Here is a 23,282-nt window from a genome sequence, read left to right as displayed (position 1 = left end):
CCTAACAGCCACCGGCCGCGGCCCGCGGCCCGGGGCCTGGCGGGGCGGAGAGATGGACGACCGCTCGGACCACTCCGAGGACGACAGCGGAGATGAGGAAAGCCTGGGCACGACCCGGGCCTCCGACCACCAGATGCGGGAGGACGCTGCGGAGCCGGAGCCGGAGCCCGCGGCGGAGGAGGGCGCCGCCGAGAGCCCGGCGGCCTCCGAGGCCCGGAGCGAGGCCCGGCTGGACGGAGCCGGGGCCGAGGAGCCGGCCGAGCCCGCCGCCGCCGCCGAGGCGGAGCGGGAGACGGACGCGTACCCGCGGGGCTCCCTGCCGCTGACCACCATCGCCGAGGAGGCCGCCCCGGAGGCGCCCAAGCGCGGCGAGGAGGCCGAGGAGGAGGAGGAGGAAGAGGAGGAGGAGGAGGAGGAGGACCGGGCCGGCGTGCCGGGGACGGCCCCGGGCCAGGGCCGGCGCTCCGTGGCGGCCGCCGAGGACGAGGAGTGGTCGGAGGAGGAGAAGAGGCAGCAGGAGCAGCAGCTCCGCCGCGAGCTCCTGGACCAGTACCACATCCTGCTGATGGAGCGCAACCGCTACCGGCGCTACAACGCCTTCCTGCAGCACCGCATCTGCGAGTCCCTGCGCAAGAAGAAGGGCCTGGAGGCGGCCGAGACGCCCGAGAAGGCGGCCGAGCCCGAGGCCCCCGAGAAGGAGCAGGCCTACCTGCACTACCTGGCTATCCTGGAGGAGCTGAAGAAGCAGGAGGCGGACGACCTGGTGTGGTACCAGCAGGAGGTGGGCCAGCTGAAGCAGCAGTGCCAGGACAAGCTGGCCCGGGTGGAGAAGGAGTGGCGCCGCTTCCAGGCGCTCAAGAAGCAAGTGGTGCTGCAGGTGATGGGCAGCTGCCGCCTGCGGGGCGGGCGCCAGGCCGCCCTGCGGGAGGTGGAGCAGATCCAGGCGCTGGAGGACCGGAAGGAGAAGGAGATGAGCGCCGTGCGGCTGGAGAACGTGCAGCTGAAGCAGAGCCTGACGCACTTCCAAACCAGGATGAGGGCCCAGGAGGACCTGTCGGAGGGCCTGCTGCTCATCGACTTCGAGCAGCTCAAGATCGAGAACCAGACCTTCAACGAGAAGGTGGAGGAGCGCAACGAGGAGCTGTTGAAGCTGCGCAACAAGGTGACCACCAACGTGCAGACCATCACGCACGTGAAGGAAAAGCTGCACTACATCGACATGGAGAATGCGTGCAAAAAGACACAGCTCCTGGAAATCGAGTCCCAGGTGTCCCTCGGAAGGGACATCCTGACCCGGACCAAGCAGGCCCGAGACAGCCTGCGGACCGACAACATCAAGCTCAGCCAGAGGAGCGGGCTCCTGGGGAAGAAATCCCTCCTCCGGGATCTGGAAGCAAAGGTGGACCAGACTGAGATGCTCAACCGGCGCCTGGAGTCCCTGAAGCGCCACCACGCGGGCCTCACGCTGTCCTGCAAAGGCGTGAGGCACAAGATCCGCGAGGCCAAGGCCTTCCTCCGCTCGTGACCCGCTGGCCAGGAGGGCCAGCAGAGCCCAGGCGCCGGCCACCTCCGCAGACGGTCCACTCCGCTCCGTGCGCTCCCTGTTGCGGGCAGGCACTTGGGATGGAAATGTTTTGTTTTGTTTTTTTTTAAATCTCATTGGTTTTCAGCTTCCAGATTAGTGTTTAGCACAGAACTGGGCTAGCAAAATATGCAATTAAGCACACCAGGTCTAGACAAAACCAGGTGATTGAGGTAACCAACTTCTCACAAAAAGCTGTCAGGTTGTCCTAAAGCCGAGCAATTCTGTCATTTCAAGCACTTAATACCAAGGAGTACTGTTCCTCCATCCCTAAGGAGCACTCGATACTAAGGAGTACTGTTCCTCCATCCCTAAGGAGCACTCGATACTAAGGAGTTCTGTTCCTCCCTCCGTAGTGAGGGCTTGAAGTCTAGCCAATCGGCAGTATGTAGAAAAAGTCCTCTGCGGTAAGCTATTAAATTCTCTTTGGAATTATTAAACTATGTAGTCCTGAATCGCTGTCTCAATCAGAAGCTCACTAGTCCCCTTGATCTCGGATCGTAAGTAACAAGAACTAGTTTCTAGAGTGATATAAGGCAGGAAAGGAGAGATGAGCAAGGAAGAGGGCTGACACTCCGACTTGGCAGGCTCAGGGCTCTCAGCCACAGTTTCTGCGCTTAGAAGACGCTCCTGCGTGGACTGCCAGTCAGGTCCCGGGGGGAAGAGCGGCACGCTGGCTAGGGAAGAGCATGCCGGAGCCCGAGCACCCTGCTCCCGGGGCCGCACTGCTGTGCTGTCCACAGCCACTGGTTCTCGTGACCCCCTTCCCACACCACCGAGGTCCTAGGAGGGAGCCTGTGGGGCCATCACGGCTGGTGGCCAGCACACCAGTGGCAGGGCTAGGGCACTAATCCATCCCAGGCATACTCATTTTCTGAAGAGAAGTGTGGTTTGAATGCCTGTGATAGGCCAGTCACTAAGCAGCCTCTATACTGGATTAGAAAATGATCGCGGGAGGAGAGAGATGAAATAAATGGGCAGGAGCAGGAGGGCAGCACAGCGGAGCAAGGCAGGTGGGTTGCCATCATGTTGAGTAAAGACACCCCTCCCGAACCCCCCCCCCCCGCCCAAGCAAACCCTGGAACTAAGATTCTCCCTGTGCGAAAAGCAAAGGCCAAGTATACTATGATGGATGCGGTCCATCAAGCCAAGAGACTGGGCCCAAACACATTTGAGCCAAACAGTATATGAAACTAGAGCTATGCTTTTATTTTTCCAAAAGAGCAAAAGCATGCATGGGAAAGAAAACACTTTTCCACAGTAAAAGGGAATCATTTTGGGTGACTTAGCACACTTGAGATTTTTTTTTAATTCTGCAAGTGCAAATATGTTCACCTGCCGCTATAATGTGTTTTTGCCACTAGTATGGGAGGCTGTCCACAAAATATCAGGGCTAATGCCTGTCTGCATAAACTTGCAGATAATTTGGGAGTGGTGAGTCCAGAGCCCATGCAGCTCTGCTGGGACCCAGGTGACTTCGGCCCTTGAAAGAAGCCTCTGGGTTTTTTAAAAATTTAAATAACTAAATATGTGCATACCTTAATGACTCTGTGTCTGTGTGCGCGCCAGCCCTAGCACTGTAACTCAGGGCCTGGCATTGTCCTTGACCATTTTTGTTCAAGGCTAACACACTACCACTTGAGCCACAGCTCCCCTTTCAACTTTTTGCTGGTTAATTGGTGATGAGTCTCATGGGTTTTCCTGCCCAGGCTGGCTTTGAACTGCGATTCGCAGATGTCAGCTTCCTGAGTGGCTAGGATTACAGGCACGAACCACTGGCATCATGCTACATTTCCCAACCTTGAGCTGACAGACTCTTCTTACATTTTATCCAAAAGCCACAAGGACACCATGTAGGTCCAGGCCCACAAGACTGCAGGGAACTTCCTGCTCCCAGGGCTCAACTGCTCATTTGCAAAATAGCGAAACTGACTGGAGGAAAAAACCATGTGGAAACTATTTATTCTTTGGGTGCTTTTATGTAGTTACAAATATACAATGGGCTTCTATTTAATTGGGTAGATTTTATTTATTTATTTATTTATTTATTTTTTGGCCAGTCCTGGGCCTTGGACTCAGGGCCTGAGCACTGTCCCTGGCTTCTTCCCGCTCAAGGCTAGCACTCTGCCACTTGAGCCACAGCGCCGCTTCTGGCCGTTTTCTGTATATGTGGTGCTGGGGAATCGAACCTAGGGCCTCGTGTATCCGAGGCAGGCACTCTTGCCACTAGGCCATATCCCCAGCCCCTATTTATTTATTTTTTTGAGACAGGGTCTTGCTGTGTCTGCCTGGTCTTGAATTTGTGATCTTCCTGCCTGTCTCCCAAGTGCTGGGACTGTCAAACATGGCTCATTTTTTAAATTCACAACTTTCAGTAAGACATTGAAAGTTTCCACGGGAAAGGCCTGAGTCTAGCTGCCTATGGGAATGTTCTGGGTTTTTTGTGGCCAGTCCTGGGGCTTGGACTCAGGGCCTGAGCACTGTCCCTGGCTTCTTTTTTGCTCAAGGCCAACACTCTACCACTTGAGCCACAGCGCCGCTTCTGGCCATTTTCTCTATATGTGGTACTGGGGAATTGAACCCAGGGCCTCGTGTATAGGAGGCAAGCATTCTTGCCACTAGGCCATATCCCCAGCCCCTCAACCTCTTGGCTTTTTAAAATTAATCTTTACAAGCCCCCGGGCTATGGTTGAGACCTCTTGACCTCCGGCTACAGAAAAAAAGACGACGAGACAGAGAACATCAGAACATTTTCCAGGTGGCAACGGCTGGCTCCAAGTTTGGTTTCTTTCTGGGTTTCTCCCAAGTGCTCCAGAAGGGACAAGGTGCTTCAGAAGCAACGACTAAGGCAGACCAGGGGGCTGGGCCACAGTGAGGGTTCCGAGTGCATGGGGGACTTCTTTGTTGTCACAGTGGGGAAGAAGGCTGCTTCCCAGAAGGCCTGGGCACACTGGGAAATGAGGCTTTGGCAGCTGGTCCACGGAGACAGGGCTCTGTGTGGCCCCACCCAGGGGAGCAAGCTGGTTGTAGGGGCAGAGGGCAGTACTGGCAGGGCAGAGAGGAGCTACGTGGTGCTGAGGCCTCTCCAATGGCCAGGCCCTTCCCCAGCTTCCTAGGTAGGATGGCAAGGGACTGATCTGGGACCCTGCAAAGCAAATCCAATTCCCTCCCCAAGTCCAAGCTCTCCACGGGCCCTGGCTCGAAGGCTGCCCTCTGCTGGCCAGGCTCCTCCCAACAGCTCAGCTGGAGGCCGGGCCTGGAGCGGCCAGCGCCCCCCGCTCCCACACGTGCGGCGGGCACAGCGCCAGCTCCCACGGTGCCTTTGTGAGCACCGGGGCAGGGCAAGTGCCTACAACACAGGGGTCACCGGGAGGCAGAACCAGGCGGCACCCCAGGCCGGGCACCTGGGAAGAGATCAGACGTACAGCGAAGCTCCAAGCAGACGTGACCCCGAGAGGGCAAGGCAGGGTCCCAGGCCCACCCTGCCACGAGGGACTGAGTGACCACTTCGGTGTCCCGTGGCCGGGGAACCGCCGCGGAGGTGAAATGAAAGGGTGCGCCCCCCGTACCTGATGCAGCGCCCGTCGTGAGAGCAGCATTGACCCCTCGGCGAGTGTGACCGCTGTCACCCGGGCCGGGGCCTCTAGCTGGGTGTCCTGTGGCAGGGCCGGGACACAGATGACCATGGCCCTGTGCAGCCCTCCCGCGCTCTCCAGGGGTGGCAGGAGGGCGCCTCTTGCCTGCGAGAGCCGGAAGGGACCCTCACAATCCCCGAGGAACGGTGTGTGTGGGGGGGGGGGCTGAAGCTGCGAGCAAGCTAGTCCAAGGAGAGGTGCATGACGGGGGGGGGGGGGGCACTGAACCTCTGAATCTCTGGCCTAAGCGACTATACCTGCCCTATATATTTGATGAACAAATCCAGTAAGCAAACTTTTATATAGTCAAGCACGATAATGGTCAGGATCAAATTGTGGCCATACTTCAGAGAATCTGAACTAGAAACCAACATACAGTGAACATAAGTAACAATTTTACATGACTTTTATTTAATAAAACCACATATTTACAATTCAAAAAAGTCCTACTTTGAAACACATTACTGAATAAAAGAGGAACTGTACAAGCAATGAAAACATGATGTGGAGCAAGGCTACCAGCAGTTTTCCTTCGGCAAATAGTCAAAAACTGAGCTTGAAGTTAAAAAGTACCTTGGCCGTCCACCGTTTCCCAAGCGGAGCTGCTGCAGGGCAGCCTTGGGTCTGAAACTCAAAGTCAGTGGCTGGGGAAGCGCAGCCCCCCCCCCACTCTGTGACAACCACGGGGGCAGGAGTGCCCCCTGGGGGGAGGGGCCGCCCAGCTGGGGTTCCCTGAGCAGGCGGGAAGCGCTCTGTCAGCGCCCAAGCTGTAGACAGTGCTCCAGACACCAAACGGGGGCGAGCACTGGGGACTTTGACGACGGCCTTCCGAGCAAGCTGCCCCAGGCCCTCGTCACTCACCTGTGCAACGGGAGGGTGAGCTTTATGTACAGTAAGAAAATATATACATCTTTGAAGAACAGAACATTCGCCCACACTGTGGACCAAAACTAAGTGGATCTGGGGGGAAGGCCGGCACGGGGCTGGACAGTCCGCGTCCCACAGGCTGCGGGGCCCGGGCTACATTCAACATCTTGGTGTCTGGAATGGCTGGGTCAGGAGGCTGCGCCGCCTCCAAGAGGTCAGGCAAGGTCGGCCTCGGAAGGCCGAGGCAGAAAGCGGTGCCCACAGTGCCCTGCGGCCTCCCGGGACAGCCCAGGTGGACAGGGAAGCGAAAGGGAATGCCAAGAGCGAGGGCCCATGGCGGAAGGGGCTGGGGGCTGCAGGAGGGCCAGGGCCGCCTGCACCAGGCGGGGCAGATGGACAATCCTCGCGCTCTGGTCTCCCTGCCCCACGCTGGGCTCCTGACGTCAGAGGTCAGCTCGGGGGAGGGGCTCCTGCGCGGCGTGGACCTGGAGGCACGAGAGTCTCCCGTGCCGGCCCATCAGATCACAAAAATGACAAGGAAAGCTAGAACGAGCTCACCGAGGAAGCGGGGACATGAGCGAAAAGGGCGAGGGGCTGACGAGACACGAGCCAGCTGGGAGCGCCCGGCCGGGAGACCGCTGCTCCGTCCTCGGGGCGGCGCGGGAAGAGCCAAACGTGGGGCGAGCACTGGCACTCAGGACCGGCCTGGCCCAACGGGAGACAGAGGCGGAGAGCGCCGCCCACCCGCCGCCTCCACGCGGGCAGGGGTCCCGCGCGCCGCCTCGGCCCCCCGGCCTCTGCTGCTGTGGCTCCGCGCTCGGGGGGCGGCCTGGGAGAGCGGGTCCCACGGGAACCGAGGGCGCCCCTGCGGCCTTCCTGCGACGGCTGGTCAAGGCAACGTGGTCAAGTGTCAGCGTGAGGGCTGGCAGGTCCCCAGGGCGCGCGGGCGCCCCGGCCAGCGGCCCAGGAGGGCCGTCTTCCTTTCCGCTGTCTTTGGTGGGTAGATTGTAAAAACAGGCCCTCCAGCTCCGGGAAGATTCTCAGTACCTGCACCAGCCACTTCTTTCTCACCCAGAACACGAGCCAGTCGCCTCCCAGAGGCATTTCTCGTGCGTCGTGGCTGCGAGACGCTAACGCCCGCGGGGACGCTGGGCTTGTGCCACAGGAAACGCCCGCGGGGACGCTGGGCTTGTGCCACGGGAAGGACGGGAGGGGGGAGACAGCCACCGCCCTGCCCTGCCCCGCGTGGGAACAGTGGCTGCCCGCCGTCCACAGAGCCGCCTGAGCCGAAGCCTGGGTCCAACTCTTTGACTGCCGTTTGATTTCATTTGCGTTTTAACTCTTTGCCGTTGGATTTCATTTGCGTTTTAACTCTTTGCCTGCCGTTGGATTTCATTTGCGTTTTAATTCTTTGAAGGCTGTCTAGTTTAAGGCCCACTCCAGCACCGGGACTCTCAACGGGAAGGCGGCCCATGTTCTCTGCGGCCGGTGTCCGTGGGAAGCGCCCCGGGTCTGCGTGGAGACCGGCCCCGCGCTGGGCGACGGTGTGGCGCAGGCTCAGTGGCGGAGGGACGGGCTTCCTTTCTCCATCTCCCGGCTGTCCTTCTGCAGGGCAGCCAGCACCTAGAACCAACGACAAGATGGCTGTGGTGAGCCTGCATCGGCTACACAGGCCTCCTGACACCTGGGCCGGGGACCCGCGGGCCGCTGGGTGATCCTTCTAACTCTTCATCTCCAGGCGAGTCCTCACCCTGTCCACCAGCTACAGCACCAACGCGGAGCAGGGGTGTGGGCCCGCCGCCCTCCACCCCCCGACGGGACCGCCCTCCCACAGAACCTTCCTGCACCCGGCTAGTCACCCCGCTTCCCTGGGCCCTCACGGCTCGTGGTTCACACTATTTAACGGATCCAATACTGGGGCTTGAACTCAAGGCCTCCCAGCCAAACTCAGGCTGTGCACTCAGGGCTGGTGCTCTACCGCTTGAGCAGTGCCTCCAGCTCTGGCTCTCGTGTTTTGTGGAGGTAAGAGTCGAGACCGTCGACCACGGCTGGCTCTGAGCTGGGATCCTCAGATCTTGGCCTCCTGAGTCGCAAGAATTCCCAGTGAGCCGCCAGCACTCGGCTGTGGAGGCTTTCATTTTCAAGCCAGGTTCCGCCACAGCGGAGCCACAGGTCCCTCGGGGTCCGTGGGACGTGGAGCCGGGCCCAACCATCACCTTTAGGCCCAACCAGGAAGGCCAGCCAGCGCCCGCGGTGAAGGCCACGCAACACCGGGGACGGCGGGTGAGGACTCGGCGCCGCCGGAGCCCCTCCCCGGTGCCATGCTCCCCGCCGGCGCGGCCTGCGCCCCAACGCACAGTGACCCGAGGCTGAGCAGAAACGCGGTGTGTGGGGCCACGAAGCTGGATGAAAGGGGCGACGACAGACAGACGTCCCCCTCCACCTCGGAGTCAATGGGATCACGAACCTTGGCTTTTTGGTTTTTTCCCCCAGTCCTGGGCCTTGGACTCAGGGCCTGAGCACTGTCCCTGGCTTCTTTTTGCTCAAGGCTAGCACTCTGCCACCTGAGCCACAACGCCACTTCCGGCTTTTTCTGTGTATGTAGTGTGGAGGAATCGAACCCAGGGCCTCATGCACGCGAGGCGAGCGCTCTACCCCTGGACCACGTTCCCAGCCCCTCTTTCTTTTTTTCTGTGCCAGCACTGGACTCAGCCTTTTCACCGTGGCACCTCCCTGTCTGAGCCACAGCTGCACTTCCAGCCTTTACTTGGGGGTGCGGGTGGGGGTGGGGGGCGGGAGGGAGGGACGGCTAACTGGGAAGTCTCACAGGCTCTCCCGCCCCGCTGACTTCCGACCTCCATCTTCAGACGTGAGCTCCGGAGCCGCCAGGACTGCAGGCGTGCGCTCGCGGCGCCGGCTGTGGCGACTACCCTGAGAAGCCCACAGGGCCTCACGCTCAGGCGCGGGGCGAGAGAAGCGCCGCCGGCCGCGGCTCCCCGTGAGTGGAACCCGGTGAACCTGTCACGCTTCCGTGAACCAGCAAACGTCCCACAGGCCCCGACTCGGCCTGGCAGGCCCTCCCGGCCCCTAAAGCGCACCAGGCAGGGGGGCAAAACGCAGCGTGAGCGCCTCCTTCAGCGCGCCGGGACGAGCCGCACGCATGCGCGCGCCGGGACTCGCACGCACGCACGCGCCGGGACTCGCACGCACACGCGCGCGCCGGGACTCGCACGCACGCGCGCGCCGGGACTCGCACGCATGCGCGCGCCGGGACGAGCCGCTGGAGGCGTCGGGACAGGGACGGCACCGGGAGGAAGCGGACGGGAGACCCAGGCCGCGGCCACGAGGACAGGCCTGGCTTTCTCTCCTGACTTCAGAACACCGCGGGACGCCAAGAGCCCGGAAGACTCCCAAGCACCCCTTCCCGCCGAGCCCGGCGCGCATCGACAGCCGCGGCCACCGGGAGCCCCGGCTCCGCGCACACGGCGCCCTTGTCCGCGAGGCGGGGCAGCGCGCCCCTCCCTCCGCCAGCCCCGCTCGTCCCCAGCGCCGCCCTGCCTGGCAGAGACACAATCCACCATTGCAGGCACGCGAGTCAATGGTCTCCACATCTCCAGAGGCGCACAGAGCTCCCCAGCGCCGACTGAAGAAGAAGGCTCTGGCCCTCGGGCCGCCCCCGTCCCCCCCACCTCAGCCCCGGGGACCGTCCACGCGCCCTCTCTCCACCAGCCCCTGTGCAAGCTCGGGGGTGAGCGGGCGCTTCCACTGGGCATGTCCGCTCAGGGCCGCCCTGCCGTAGCACGCGTCAGCCTATCACTCCTGCCAGTGAACTGGGCACGCTCAGTGACTCACGCACAACAACGCCTGGCACTACACAGTTCCCACTCGGGCTCGTGAGCCACGGCGGCATTTGTTCTCCCTCCCGACAGCCGCCAGGGGGAATGGAGCCAGCAGCTAGAGGGGCGACAGGGGGGCAGACGGCAGGTCAGGTGAGAGAGGGAAGCCCCTGGTTAACGGCAGGTACTGAGGTATGTCCCGTGGTGCACACGCACACATACCATGGCGCGTACAGTCCACGAAGCTGCAAAACTCAGGCTGCTAAGACATCAAACAACAAAAGCCTGACGCACAGGAAGGAATCTTGCCACACACACTCCAAACGGAGGGCGGTGTGAGGCCAATGTACAGGACTTGCGCAGGCCCCCAGGGGCCACCACCCCAGGGGCTGGGGGCCAGAGAGCCTGCTTCCTTCCACGAGCAAAGGGGGCCATGGAGCGGAAGGCGGCGGAAGGACACCTGTGTTCTAGGTGACTGGAAGATCTTCCAAGCACACAACACGCGGACCGCACCAGGATCCAAGCGAACTGCATGGATCACATCTGAGACGAGCAGAAGCACGAAAGCTCCCAGTGTGATATGGGGGGGGGGGCCTCGTGAGTGAAGACAGCGCTGCAGTTACGTTAAGAAGCACCCGCACGGTGCGGGCAGAGACACACACACACAGCTGGGGCTCCCACTTCCGGTGCCCGAGACTCGGGTGGGGGTGGGGAGCGGCTGAGCTGTGAATCATCGTCACTGCGCCGTGTCCCTGTCCTTACCTAGTTCTGCTAGTGTTTTACGTGTTCTTATTAATGAAGAAGTTCAGTCATTGGGCTTTATTGGCTCATGCTTTTAATCCTACCTGCTGGGAGGGTGAAGACTGGAAGAACTATGGGTTCAGGCCAGCCCAAGCAGTTTTTGAGGCCCCCCCACCCCGGCACCTCAATGAATAAAAGCTGGGCATGGTGGTCATTTCTGTTGTCCCAGCCACAGGAGGAGCAGAAACAGGAGGATCGCTGTCCAGGGCAGCCCAGGCACGCATTTGAGACATTATCTGAAAAGTTACTCTAACAGAAAGGGCGAGGGGTACGGCTCGAGGAGTCGAGTGCCTGCATAGCAATCTAAGGTCTGGAGTTCAAACCCTAGTACTACAAGAACACAATCATAATAAAAGGGAGGGAGGGAGGGAGGGCAGGCTTTCTAGAATAGGCACTGATTGGTATGTATAGAAAGTGTGAGCCTCTTTAGCTACTGACTGAGGATAACTTGGAGCACACAGAGGAATTAAGAACCATGGTTGTGGGCTGGGAATGTACCCTATTGGTAAAGTGCTTGCCTCGTATACATGAAGCCCTGGGTTCGATTCCTCAGCACCACATAGATAGAAAAGGACAGAAGTGGTGTTGTGGCTCAAGTGGTAGCATGTTTGCCAAGCCAGGGACAGTGCTCGGGCCCTGAGTTCAAGCCCCAGGACTGAGCAAAAAACCCCAACCTGCCCCAAGAACCATGATTGTTGCTTCTGAACTTTTAGTGTGCTAAAATTGGAGCTGGACGATACTGGGGGGCCACAAAACGCATGGGCAGGGCCGAGTCACGCAGGGACCCTGGCTGCAGGGCCGGCCGCAGCGCGCCCACAGAGGAAGACCCTGGGGGAGCCCGGCCTCAGCTGGAGAGCACTGGCTCTGGGGCCTCCCTCCGGTTTTCCTAAGATGGGCCAATCCCACCTACTTCCCCGAGTCCACAGAACCTGCCACAGGCACAGGCCAGGCAGGGCAGCTGGCCAGCCCGGCTTCCTGCCCCTGGAGGGATTATAGAGCAGGCAGTGTGACTCACAACATGGCTTCTAGAGAACCACGGGCAGCTCGGCCCTGAGGCTCCCAGTGCCACTGCGCGACAGGCAGCTCTCCTACCCGCACCCCCCCGCCGGCAGCTGACGGAAGGCCTATGACCCGCTGGGGGCCGGGGCGGGGGGAAGCGGGAGACCCACGCACCTGCGCCCACTTCTTGTTGCGACTCTGCATCTGGATGGCGGAGATGGCCGTGAACACCTCGTCTGCCGGCAGGTCCTCGGGCAGCCGGGTGAGGAACTGGGCACTGTGGATGAAGTCCATCCTGGCCAGGATGTCCTCGAACAGCTTCAGGATGCCCAGGGCCGTGCGGAAGAGGAACTCCTCCCCGTCCCGGCAGAACACGTCCCACACGCGGCAGGCCAGGTCCAGGGGCAGGGACTTGCTGTACAGGGTGAAGATCCTGGGGGGGGGGGGTAGGGACGGGGCGGTCAGGGGGGAGGCCCCAGGAAGGGCGGTTCCCAGGTGACCCAACCCCGTAGGCTACACGCTGCGCGTCCACTCAGCTCTCCCCGCCCCCGCGCCCGCCACTCCCCACGGCAGACGCCCCCCCACCCGGCTCCCAGGCTGCCCACGACCGCTCAGGCCCACACGGGAGAGCCGGCTGGCGCCTGCTGAGGGGCCGGGACGGAGCAGGAATGACCTCCTCACAGAGGCGCCGAGCCTCTCCACTTCCTCCGGGTGGGGGCGGGACACAAGGCAACAGCGTCCCAGGTTTTGCGTGGCTTTGTCTTTCCGGGACAGGGTCGGCCTCGGTGGCCCAGGCCGCGGTGCGGCCCCCGCAGTCCGGGTGCTGGGATGGAAGGCGTGCGCCACCGGGCTCAGCCGCGCTGGCGGGGGGGACATTCCCTTCCCGGCGAGGACGTCCCCAGGCAGGCCAGCGGCAGCCCTGTGGGGAGCACCGCCACGGGACGCCTTTCGACCCCGGCAGGCCGTGTCACAGGAGGCCATGCGGGTGCCCCGTCCGGGGGGGGGGTCTCCTCCGAGGGACAGCAGGACACGCGCCCTGCTGGTGCCCCCCCACGCCAGGGCATCTGCGGGGTGTGCGCACCTCATGCCCCGCGGCCCCTCGGGGCCCACCTCCCACCATGGCTCCCGTTTGCGCCGAGTCAGCGCCCAGGGCCGAGCAAGTCTCCCAGGAGGGGGCCAAGCTGGAGGCCACTCGTCGGGGTCACCGTGGGAGAAAGCAGCAGAGGCAGAGATGCCGGGCACAGCCAGGGCCACGGGCGTCCTGAGACACGCCTACCGGGTGCCCATGGCCCTCCCCGGGCCGCAACCGGGCACACTGGGGTGGCAGCACCACACACACGTGCTCTGCACAAAGCCACGCCCGCTCCACCGCACAGACGCTCCACCGCCGCCTCTTCCTGGGTCTCGGGGGCCCCCACGCACGCCCCAGGGCACCTCAGAACCCTGCGTCCTAGGTCTCGGGGGCCCCTACAGACGCCCCAAGGCACCTCAGAACCCTGCATCCTAGGTCTCGGGGGCCCCCACAGACGCCCCAGGGCACCTCAGAACCCTGCGTCCTAGGTCTCGGGGGCCCCTACAGACGCCCCAAGGCACCTCAGAACCCTGTGTCCAAAGCCCAACCGGTTGCCTACTTCCAGTCCCAGTTGCAGCCCCAGCAACCCCTTGCACGCCGACCTTCGCGTGAACCACGATCCCCCGGCAAGTCCACACTGTGTTCGTGGACCTGCCCCTGCCCCCGCCCCGCACGCTCCTGCACCCCCCCCCCGCCCCGCATGCTCCTGCGTTCCTCCTCGGGCTCCGTGCCTCTTAGGCTGCTTGAGACTCACTGGGGCCCCACCCAGGCGGTCTCCACACCCCGGAGCCCCTGAACCCCAGCCCGAGCCCGCAGCAAGCCTCCTCCCAGACTCCCTTCTGACAGCCTCCGCCCACCCCACCCCCGGCCCGCCACCATCCCCCCCTACCGGGTCTGAGGCCTCGCACGGCTTCTTCCCCGTCCCACCTCCTCCAGGGCTCTGGGCCCCCACAGGCCGCGGTCCTGCTCTTCCCTCCCTCTGGACCCGTGTCCATTCCCAGACAGCACCCAGTGCCTGCTGGCAGGCGGGCGCCGTGTCCTGCTCACGCTCACCACCCCCTCCAGCACCCCACAGAGGGCTAATCGCCAGGAGCACCCCCCTCCCCCAGGGAGGCAGGGTCGGAGGAGCCAGGAGCAGGGAGCACCGAGCAGCAGGCTCAGAGGGAGGAGCAGGGGGCACCGAGCAGCAGGCTCCGAGGGAGGAGCAGGGGGCACCGAGCAGCAGGCTCAGAGGGAGGAGCAGGGGGCACCGAGCAGCAGGCTCCGAGGGAGGAGCAGGGAGCACGGAGCAGCAGGCTCCGAGGGAGGAGCAGGGGGCACCGAGCAGCAGGCTCAGAGGGAGGAGCAGGGGGCACCGAGCAGCAGGCTCCGAGGGAGGAGCAGGGGGCACCGAGCAGCAGGCTCAGAGGGAGGAGCAGGGGGCACCGAGCAGCAGGCTCCGAGGGAGGAGCAGGGGGCACCGAGCAGCAGGCTCCGAGGGAGGAGCAGGGGGCACCGAGCAGCAGGCTCCGAGGGAGGAGCAGGGGGCACCGAGCAGCAGGCTCCGAGGGAGGAGCAGGGAGGGCCACCACGGGGCCGGAGGACGAGAAAACGCTCCAAAACGACGACACTCGGCCTTACCAGTCGATCAGGTAGATGTCTGGGGTCAAGTTGTTCTTCTTGAAATGCGCAAATAGTTTCGGCAAATTTTCTTCAAAGAAAACCTCAAATGCAGCAAAATAAGTCAACATCTAGGAAGATAATGTGAAATACACTAGTGAATCAGCCCAGAATCCCCATCACCCCAAGTCGATGCGCTGCCCCCACACACCGAGGCGAACGGTGCGTGCGCGGAGCGCTGCGCGTTGAGCGGCCATTCCCTGCGGGCACCCCACCCCCACCCCATCCTGCTGTTTCTTCAGTTTATAGAAAGGCGCGCGGCAGCGCCGGGCTGGGGGGGCTGGGGGGACGGGGGGACGCCCCCAGCAGGGTGGCGTGTGGAAGGGCAAGCCGCCCTAGCCAGCGCCTCGCACTCCGGCACTCCGGAAGGCAGGCGGGCTGCAGGCTGAGGCAAGGCCACGGATCGCAGGCGAGGGAGGCAGTCAGGCCCCGCCTTGCGCCTAACCAAAGACCCCCCCCCACCCAAGCTCACAATTCTGGTTTCTCCTTCAAAACCAAAACCAAAATGACTAAAGACAGTGTTTTGGTTTGTTCTGAGTTGCCGATAGTCGGGCTTGGACTCAAGAGCTTGGAGGCTGGGTTCTGTCCCTTAGCTTTTTCACCCCAGGCTGCGGCTCTACCACTTGAGCCACAGCTCCGCGTCTGCCATTTTGCTGGTCTGTTGGAGATCAGAGCCTCACTGGCTTTCCTGCCCAGGCCGGACTTTCATTCACCATCTGCTTCCCCTCAACTCCACCTTTGCCCGCTTTCCTCTTCACAGGGACAGCTGGTTTTGCAACGGCCAGCTCTGTCACTGGGACTGTCTCGGAATACATTCCCATAGGCAGAGCTGGGTGCCAGTGCGGCCTAGAGCCTCGGACACGGTGCCTTATGCTCTGCTCAGAGCCACGGGCCAGCGGCAGTTTCTGAGCAGGGCACTGAGTCCCGAGGACACCGAGGGGAACGCTCCTCAGCTGAAGGAAACTACCTAGGTCGCTTGGGCCTAAGGTGCTAGTGGTAACTCTGGGAAAGCCAGGGCTGCGCTGGCTTAGAGCTGACGGAGCCATGGAACTGGTGGCTCTAAAAGAACAAATGCCTAGGCACCAGAGTGGACCTGACACGCAGCTCCTCCCCACCCCAGAAGCCTCGCGGGGCAGTCACTTCCCTCGGGTCCCCCTGTCCATCTGGCCTACTCTAGAACTCAGCTACACAGCGTGGGTGGCCCTCCCAGGCCAAAGACCAAGCCCAGCAGCTCACTAAGCAAGTGGCGGCCTTTCAACAAATATTCCCACTTAATTTTTAAACAACGGACACAGGAGCACAGCCCTCGTCGTTCCTTACGCTCGAGCAGAGTTCCGCCAGACGGCTCGTGTGCGGACTGCGCTATCTGATGGACCCCGAGGGAGGACGGCGCCAGCGTCCCCGACACGGCACCTGCGACGGCAGAGCCACCCTCCTCCCCGGTAAAGAACATTCTCCAGAACGCAGCGACACTTTCATACACGTGGCTACTGGCGACGTTTCCACGCAGAGGTTCAATGCAGTGCCCGAACAATCCTCCACCTTAAAATGCGCCGTGGAGTGCTCTATGTCTTGAGCAGGAAAACCACACATTTTCCCCTGAGCAGACAGAATGGCCCCCAAACATACTCACAAGGCTATGGTCCACTCGGAAAAACGCCATTTGACAGGGTTTATTCAAAAGATTAGAAAAAGCAATGAAGGCATCTGCAGTATCTAGGTTCAAGATCAACACTGCGGCTATGAAGGACATTCCCTGAACCTGCGGGGAGAGAAAGGCGAGTTAGCCGAAGCACACACGAGGCCAGGGGCAGCCCGAGGACCCGCACACGACGAGGCCACACATTCACCCCTCCCCACCCCCCAAGCCCAGCCCGTCCTCCTCAGAGCACCGCTCCATGCTGCTCAAGCCCAGCCCGTCCTCCTCAGAGCACCGCTCCATGCTGCTCAAGCCCAGCCCGTGCTCCTCAGAGCACCGCTCCATGCTGCTCAATCCCAGCCCGTGCTCCTCAGAGCACCGCTCCATCCTGCTCAAGCCCAGCCCGTGCTCCTCAGAGCACCGCTCCATCCTGCTCAAGCCCAGCCCGTCCTCCTCAGAGCACCGCTCCATCCTGCTCAAGCCCAGCCCGTGCTCCTCAGAGCACCGCTCCATCCTGCTCCGCCCTCCGCAGCCCAACCCCACGAGGCCCTCTGCACGGGAGACACGGGCCGCGGACGCTGCATCTTAGCGTTTGATGCACGCGCACGCGTCTGCTCAGCCGCGGGCACAGGAGCAACACACTTTGCGGTGGTTACTGCTCAAGGCTTTGCCGACTTAATGCTGGGAAGACACATGCAAAAAGGGATGTCCCTTTGTGCCGACGGCAGGCCAGCCAGGCCAGCTTGGGGTCTTGGAGGAAATAGGGTCTCCCCGGGAGACGCGCGGTACTCCTCCACAAAACGACCACGAAGCCTGGGACCTGACACCCCAGGCTAACACGGGCCGGGCAACACTTGACCTCGGGAGATGATAGCATTGTAAAAGATTGAAAAATGTCACTTACATAACCCACATCCGGTCGGTAGCAAGTGTAAGCGCCCAAAATACTGTGCAACATGTCATGATATGGGCCACCCTAGAGAGAGCGACAGCAAACAACACATGCGTGAGGTCGGGGAGCCTCCCAACTCGCCCTCCGCCGCCGCCGCCGTTGAAGACATTAACTCCGAACCACAGCTCACAGCGGGGGAGCTCCGTGGGAGAAAGCTGGCCAGTCGGGGTGAGTGAGCCTTGTGAAATGCCTCCACGTGGCTCGCGCATCCCTTTCCAAGCCCACCGGGGGACCCAGGGGGGCACTGAGCACCCCAGCCTGCCCACTCCCCCCACTCCTCATGCCCCTCACGCCATCCTGCCTGCCCCCTCCCCCCACCTGCCATCCTCTTGGTTTCCTTGGCATCTTTCTGCATGACAGGCTGGGGGGGGGGGCGGACACACACACACACACACACACACACACACACACACACACACAGCTTCTGTTTCCTTTTAAACATCCTCCCAGCTCTCCATCCAAGATTTCCATTTATTCCTGTAATGCTTCCAAGAGAATGGATGTGATTTTCCCTCCCTCTACTCAAGCACAGAAGAAAGCCCAGAGCCGCTCCACGCTGCCGCCAGCATGCCGGGAGATGCCACAAAGGGACTGGCTGGGCCGAGTCAAACCCCTACCGCACACATGCACGCCGTGCTCCGGGAGCAGACAGGCACCCCCGGAGGGGGCAGGAAGGCAGAAAGGAACCGGCACATCCTGAGGCACAGAAAAGCCACGTAAAAGATGAGGTGCTTCCAAGACACAGAAGGATGGGAGAAGAGAAAGCAGCAATAGTGGCACAGACCACCCACCTAGAGCCTGGAATGGGAGGGTGTTAGAGCCACCCACCTAGAGCCTGGAATGGGAGGGTGTTAGAGCCACCCACCTAGAGCCTGGAGCGGGAGGGTGTTAGAGACACCCACCTAGAGCCTGGGGCAGGAGGGTGTTAGAGACACCCACCTAGAGCCTGGGGCAGGAGGGTGTTAGAGCCACCCACCTAGAGCCTGGAGCGGGAGGGTGTTAGAGCCACCCACCTAGAGCCTGGGGCAGGAGGGTGTTAGAGCCACCCACCTAGAGCCTGGAGCAGGAGGGTGTTAGAGCCACCCACCTAGAGCCTGGGGTGGGGGTGGCAGAACGAATCACCAACCCGGAGCCCGGAATGGCTACAACTAAGGAAACGTGGCCCACGACTCAGGGAAAAAAGGGAACTGATCATTTCTTAAAGCTGAATGTCTCGGTGGAAGGGATTTTCCACACTCTAGGGTCAGCGGGCCCAGTTCCTCACTCTAAATGCCCCCCACTTACTACGGACACCCCATTCCCCCCCAGCAAGACCCACTTAATAGGAACCCACAGACTGAGAGAGCCTCGTGCAATGGACTTTAGAAAGGTCAGAGGCGACCCCGCCACCTCCACCCACCCCCGGAGGACCCCAGAGCACCCACTCCCCTCAGCAGAGCCTGCCCTCTGCTTCCGGGGGGCCGCCCAGCCCCGTAGCCCACAGTTCAGCGCCGGGTCCCGGAGCCCAGGGAGAGGGGAACTGGGGACCGGCTGCCGCAGAGCCTCTGCAGGCTCCATGACTGGGTGGGGCGGGGGTGTCCCAAGGCCCCTGGAACCTTGCCGAGGGCACACAGCCATTGCTTCAGGAGGGCCCGGGAAGAGCCGCTCAGCTGTCACCTGAGTCCCGCTTGCCGCCCCCTCAGTGGCCGTCCTGTCCACCCCACCGCATGTCTGGGCCACCGCACAGGCCCTTCCACCTCTGGCTGGATCTGGCTGTCTTTTGGGTTCAGGTTCACAAGGGGACAAACAGTACTCATGAAGCCAGTGCTGGGCGACCGGCCGCCGGCCTCCCCGTGAGGGTGCCACCACCGCCCCTAGTTACAGATACGCAAACCCAGGCTCAAAGGTTGACACGGTTTAACCTCAGGCTGAAACGTCAGCAGAGAGGAGGGCAAGCTGGGATTCGAATCCGGATCTGAGATCAAAGGTAGAGCCCGTTTATCAGGCAGCATGTCGGGGTCCGCCAGAGTTGGTGAGGAGGGACAAAGCCTCTCCGTGTGGGACAGGGGAGGCTCAGCGGGAGAAAGCTTTCCTCCCCTAGAGTACCAGCCAGGAGCAACTCTGACACTAGGAAACTACAGAGGAGGGCCTGGGGTGAGGCCTACGGAAATGAGCACCCTGTGCAGGGAGGCAGTCGGAAGCCTCTCCAGTGAGGAATTCTGGGAGACAGGCCCCCGGCCAAGGCCATGCCCGCGATGAAGCTAGGGCAGGGCGCGGAAGCCCAGACCTCCAGGTGGCTCCGTGGTCTCCACTTATGCAATGATTCCTGACAAACCCAATGGGAATGCTTGCGGATGGACTGGGAAGCAGAAGGAAGAGGGCAAACGCACCCAGAAGGCGTCCTGGGGTCCTCACCTCGCAGTGAGTTAGGCCAGGACACAGTGAAAACGGAACGCCCCAGCTGGGTGCCAGTGGCTCACGCCCGTCACCCCAGCTACTCAGGAGGCTGAGGTCTGAGGACTGCAGTCCAAACCCAGCCGGGACAGGAAAGTCCCTGAGACAGTTAACCACCAGAAAACCAGAAGTAGGACTGTAACTCGAAGTGGTGGAGCACTAACCATGAGCAAGAGAGCTCAGGGACAGAGCCCAGGCACCGAGTGCAAGCCACAAGACCGCCACTACCGGCAAAGAAGCCAGAAGTGAAGTTGTGGCTCAAGCGGTGGAGTGCCAGTCTTGAACAAAAAAGCGAAGGGACAGCACCTGAAGAGAGGAATAAACAGGTCCCACGGGCACCGGGAACAAACGGGAGGAGGAAGCAATGCAGAGCCAGGGCAGCACATTCCCAGGACAGGGCGGCCCACACCTGCGGTCTCTCGGCATAGAGGCTGTTACGTGACTCGCTTGAGGCAGCATCTGACGGCAACACCCCCAGCACTGCAGGTGGAGGTCCGCCTGTCCTTCCTCCCTGAAGCACCGTGGTGCTCAGGGTGTTCCTGCCCTCCGGGCGCTTGGCCAGCGTGTCCATGATGCCGGCCTCCATGCTCTCGGTGCTGTTCCTGCCGCCCACAGCGCGGTGCTGACTGACCTGGGTCCTCTCTGCTCGTTCTCCAGCAAGGCTGTCTCTCCCCAAGGACCGGGAATTCCCTGACCACTGCTGTCATGCTCCTGACCCACCCTGCTTCTTTCTGCATGCTCTGCACTTCCTGCGAGACTGCAGCGAGCCTAGGCCAAGCACGTCCCTGTGGAGGGCAGCGCTTCCCGGGGCCATCGATGGACAGCCAGGGGCCTGCCAAGCACGTCTGGACTTGGGTCCGGCCCGAGCGCTCATTCAGCAACCACTGAATCCATTCTCGTAGCAGCAAGCCACGCCGTGCAGGGCAGGGCCCGCTCGGTCACACTGGACATTCCAAGACGGCTCTGGGGCAAGGAGGTGAGTGGAGGCGGGCAGGAGGCAGGAGGCAGGCTGCCGCAGTGACGCACGACAAGAGTCTCACGTGAGAGGAGGTAGAGGGCACACCGAAGCAGAGGCTCTGGAGCACAGCGAGGAGAACCCCTAGTTCTGGTCTGAGAGGAAGCAAGGCAGGCCCCTGGTGGATGTCCACTGGCTCAAACTGAAGGTCTGCTCTGCTAAGAGCCTAAAAGCTCCTGCGGGCCACCGGGGCTGTGCTTACCGCTCACGGGAAGGCTCCTCTGTTTCCTACTGCCATCCAAAGAGGAGTCATCTCCACCCTGATGCCCCGAGCTGGCTTCAACCCCAATGCTGTCCACTCTCCAGTCCACCAGCCTAGAAACCCCGCCCCCTGGGCCCGGCCACACCCCATGGAGGGCAAGGCTTGAAGACCTTCTCCTGGCTTGCCGCCCCGGCACCTATGAGACCACACCTGATGGCCTTGCTGAGCACACAGGCCCTTCCGCATCGAGGCATGCGCGCGCGCACACACACACACACACGCACACACACACACACACACACACGCACGTGCACAGCACGTGACAGAGTCCCCATTCAAGCAGAAGCACAGCCACCACGCTGTTTGGAAAGGCCCCCGTTACACTGACTTCCTGTCCAAAAGAACAAGCAGTAACAGCCACCCTCCTCCACCCAAACTACTTAGCAAACTTGATTACAAATCCACGTAGCTCTGCACTGATGAACTGTAGACAAGCATACTCTCAACACACCACTACCACTTACTTGCTGGAAGATGCAGAGATTAGGGAATGTTCTAGAAATGTCCAGTTTTATAAGCTCCAGACTGGCCTCTCGATCGGCTGCGGGAAACCCAGCATCTGCGAAAAGATGGGAGAGTGGTTACACTGCTCGGAGCACATGTGGAACTAAGGTGGCAGCGGTCCAAAAGTCCTGTTTCAGTTAGGAGCAAAAGCACAACTGTGCAACACGGTGGTTAATGATGTACTACGTCCCCAAAACGCTAAGCAAATGGATGTGTTCTCAACATAAAAAATTCTAACCATGCAAGGTAATGTGTTAGCTACATTTGCTCATCCCACAATGTATGCTTCCCAACATGAAGAACGTGAGGGACACTTGTATTATTTGTCACTTCAAAAAATAAAAGGAGGGCTGGGAATGGTAGAGTGCTTGCCTAGCATGCATGAAGCCCTGGGTTCGACTCCTCAGCACCACATAAGCAGAAAAAGCCAGAAGTGGTGCTGTGGCTCAAGTGCTAGAGTGCTAGCCTTGAGCAAAAAGAAGCCAGAGACAGTGCTCAGGCCCTGAGTTCAAGCCCCAGGACTGGGAAAGAAAAGTGGGGAGGGGGTGGGGGGGAGGATATGGAAGGGGAAGGAAGGAAGGAAGGAAGGAAGGAAGGAAGGAAGGAAGGAAGGAAGGAAAAGTTCAGTAACAATGAGAGCACAGAGCTGAGCACTGGGGGCTCACACCTCTAACCCTAGCTAATCAGGAGGCTGAGATCTAAGGATCAGGGTTTGAAGCCAGCCCAGGCAGGAAAGTCTATGAGACTCTTGTCTCCAATTAACCACCAGAAAACTAAAAGTGGAGCTGTGGCTTAAGTGGTAGAGCTCTAGCCTTGAGCTGAAGAGCTCAGGGACAGCGCCCAGGCCCAGAGTTGAAGCCCCATGACCCCCTCCACCCCAACAAAGTATAGGCTGTATAGTTAGTGGTGTAATACTCACGTGTAGTATTTCTAACAGTCACGACTAGCCTGTTTAACATTTCTTTGACTTCCAATACCACATAGGGCACTATTTTAAATCTAAGAACGCCTACTTCTTAACCAGGAAAAGCAGTCCTTCTTATGCCTGGTGTGGCCACCTCCCTGGCTCTGGGGAAGCAGACTCGATGCTCCTGGGACAGTGTTCCATGGGTCCTGACACCAGGCCGCCGTACGGAGCATGGCTTTCCCGGGAACGGCGGTGGCTATGAGCAGACCTCCTGCCCCTTAGGACACAAACCTCAGGCACAGAAGGTTCTGTTCGTCCATTCCCTTTCCTGGGAGGCAGCATGGGAGTTCACTGGTGCGAAGCACCCTACAGTTAAGCGAGCTGTGTCTGGGGGTCAGCTGCCCGTGTCTGCAGCACCCAGTCCCCCTGGGGGCAGTACCTTCACTCTCTGCTTCTGAGCCTCCTGTGCTGAGGGACCGCCACCGCTCCTTGGCCCGGGCCAGACAGATGTCGAAGAGCTCTGCAAGAAAAAGCTCAGCGTGAGTCTCGTACGAACCCCAGAGAACACATAACTATCTCCTTCCGTCATGGTAGACTCCGACAACTCCTTGGGACCCAGCCTGCAAGTCCTGTTTACTGCTGAGGGGCACAGCCACGCACATGGAAAGAACACACAGCTCATGCGCTCTGCCTCGCGGAGCTGGGTGGAGCGCCTCTCCCAGGAGATGAGGGTGCTCTCCACCTGCGTCCACAGCCAATGGCCCCAGACGGAGACAGAGCGACTGAGGGCTATCTCCCCAGCCCCCACCCTGCCTTCCAGCTCCTAACTCCAAACACCATAATCCCGAACGCTGCAATCCCCAGAGGGAAACAATCCCTAAAATCCTAAAAAAAATGTAACTCAGCAAGAAAAACATTTAATAACTTCTTTGAAGACATGTATGTTATAAGGAGAATTTATACTACAAACGCATAAAAACAACAAAATACAGGCCCCCATATAAAGAAGTAGGCAGAAATGTTTTTGTAAGCGTAAACACAGGAGTCCTACGGGCAGTCACGTGGGTAAGACGCACAGGAGCAGATGGACAATGTTCACACAGAAACCCACCGAGGAGT

The 23,282-nt window shown here is 60.7% G+C and overlaps 2 protein-coding genes across 5 annotated transcripts in view; one reads left to right on the top strand and one right to left on the bottom strand.

Moving 5' to 3' along the window:
- Positions 1-52: 52 nt before the first annotated feature.
- Positions 53-1,525, top strand: Ccdc96 (coiled-coil domain containing 96). The gene is made up of 2 exons (XM_048364144.1): positions 53-376; positions 455-1,525. Exons 1-2 carry the CDS (start codon positions 53-55, stop codon positions 1,523-1,525), a joined length of 1,395 nt encoding a protein of 464 aa, XP_048220101.1.
- A 4,080-nt stretch (positions 1,526-5,605) lies between these two features.
- Positions 5,606-23,282, bottom strand: part of Tbc1d14 (TBC1 domain family member 14) — a 72,834-nt gene continuing 55,157 nt past the window's right edge. For all 4 annotated transcript variants that reach the window (XM_048364530.1, XM_048364531.1, XM_048364532.1 and 1 more), the window contains 7 exons: positions 22,603-22,683; positions 21,217-21,311; positions 16,995-17,066; positions 16,085-16,213; positions 14,413-14,522; positions 11,895-12,153; positions 5,606-7,707 (listed from right to left, as the gene is read on the bottom strand). In XM_048364530.1, the coding sequence (XP_048220487.1) occupies positions 7,642-7,707; positions 11,895-12,153; positions 14,413-14,522; positions 16,085-16,213; positions 16,995-17,066; positions 21,217-21,311; positions 22,603-22,683 (812 nt within the window). In that variant the 3' untranslated portion in view covers positions 5,606-7,641. The remainder of the gene's footprint in view (positions 7,708-11,894; positions 12,154-14,412; positions 14,523-16,084; positions 16,214-16,994; positions 17,067-21,216; positions 21,312-22,602; positions 22,684-23,282) is intronic.

This window comes from Perognathus longimembris, chromosome 16 (genome assembly GCF_023159225.1).
Source record: "Perognathus longimembris pacificus isolate PPM17 chromosome 16, ASM2315922v1, whole genome shotgun sequence".
NCBI lineage: Eukaryota > Metazoa > Chordata > Mammalia > Rodentia > Heteromyidae > Perognathus > Perognathus longimembris.
This window is presented reverse-complemented; position numbering and strand designations above follow the sequence as displayed.

Excerpts from the sequence above, each read along its gene's own strand:
- Ccdc96 (XM_048364144.1), top strand. The coding sequence starts at position 53 with ATGGACGACCGCTCGGACCACTCCGAGGACGACAGCGGAGATGAGGAA. Across the intron at positions 377-454 it reads CGCCCAAGCGCGGCGAGGAG|GGCCGGCGCTCCGTGGCGGC; the intron begins GCCGAGGAGGAG and ends GCCCCGGGCCAG.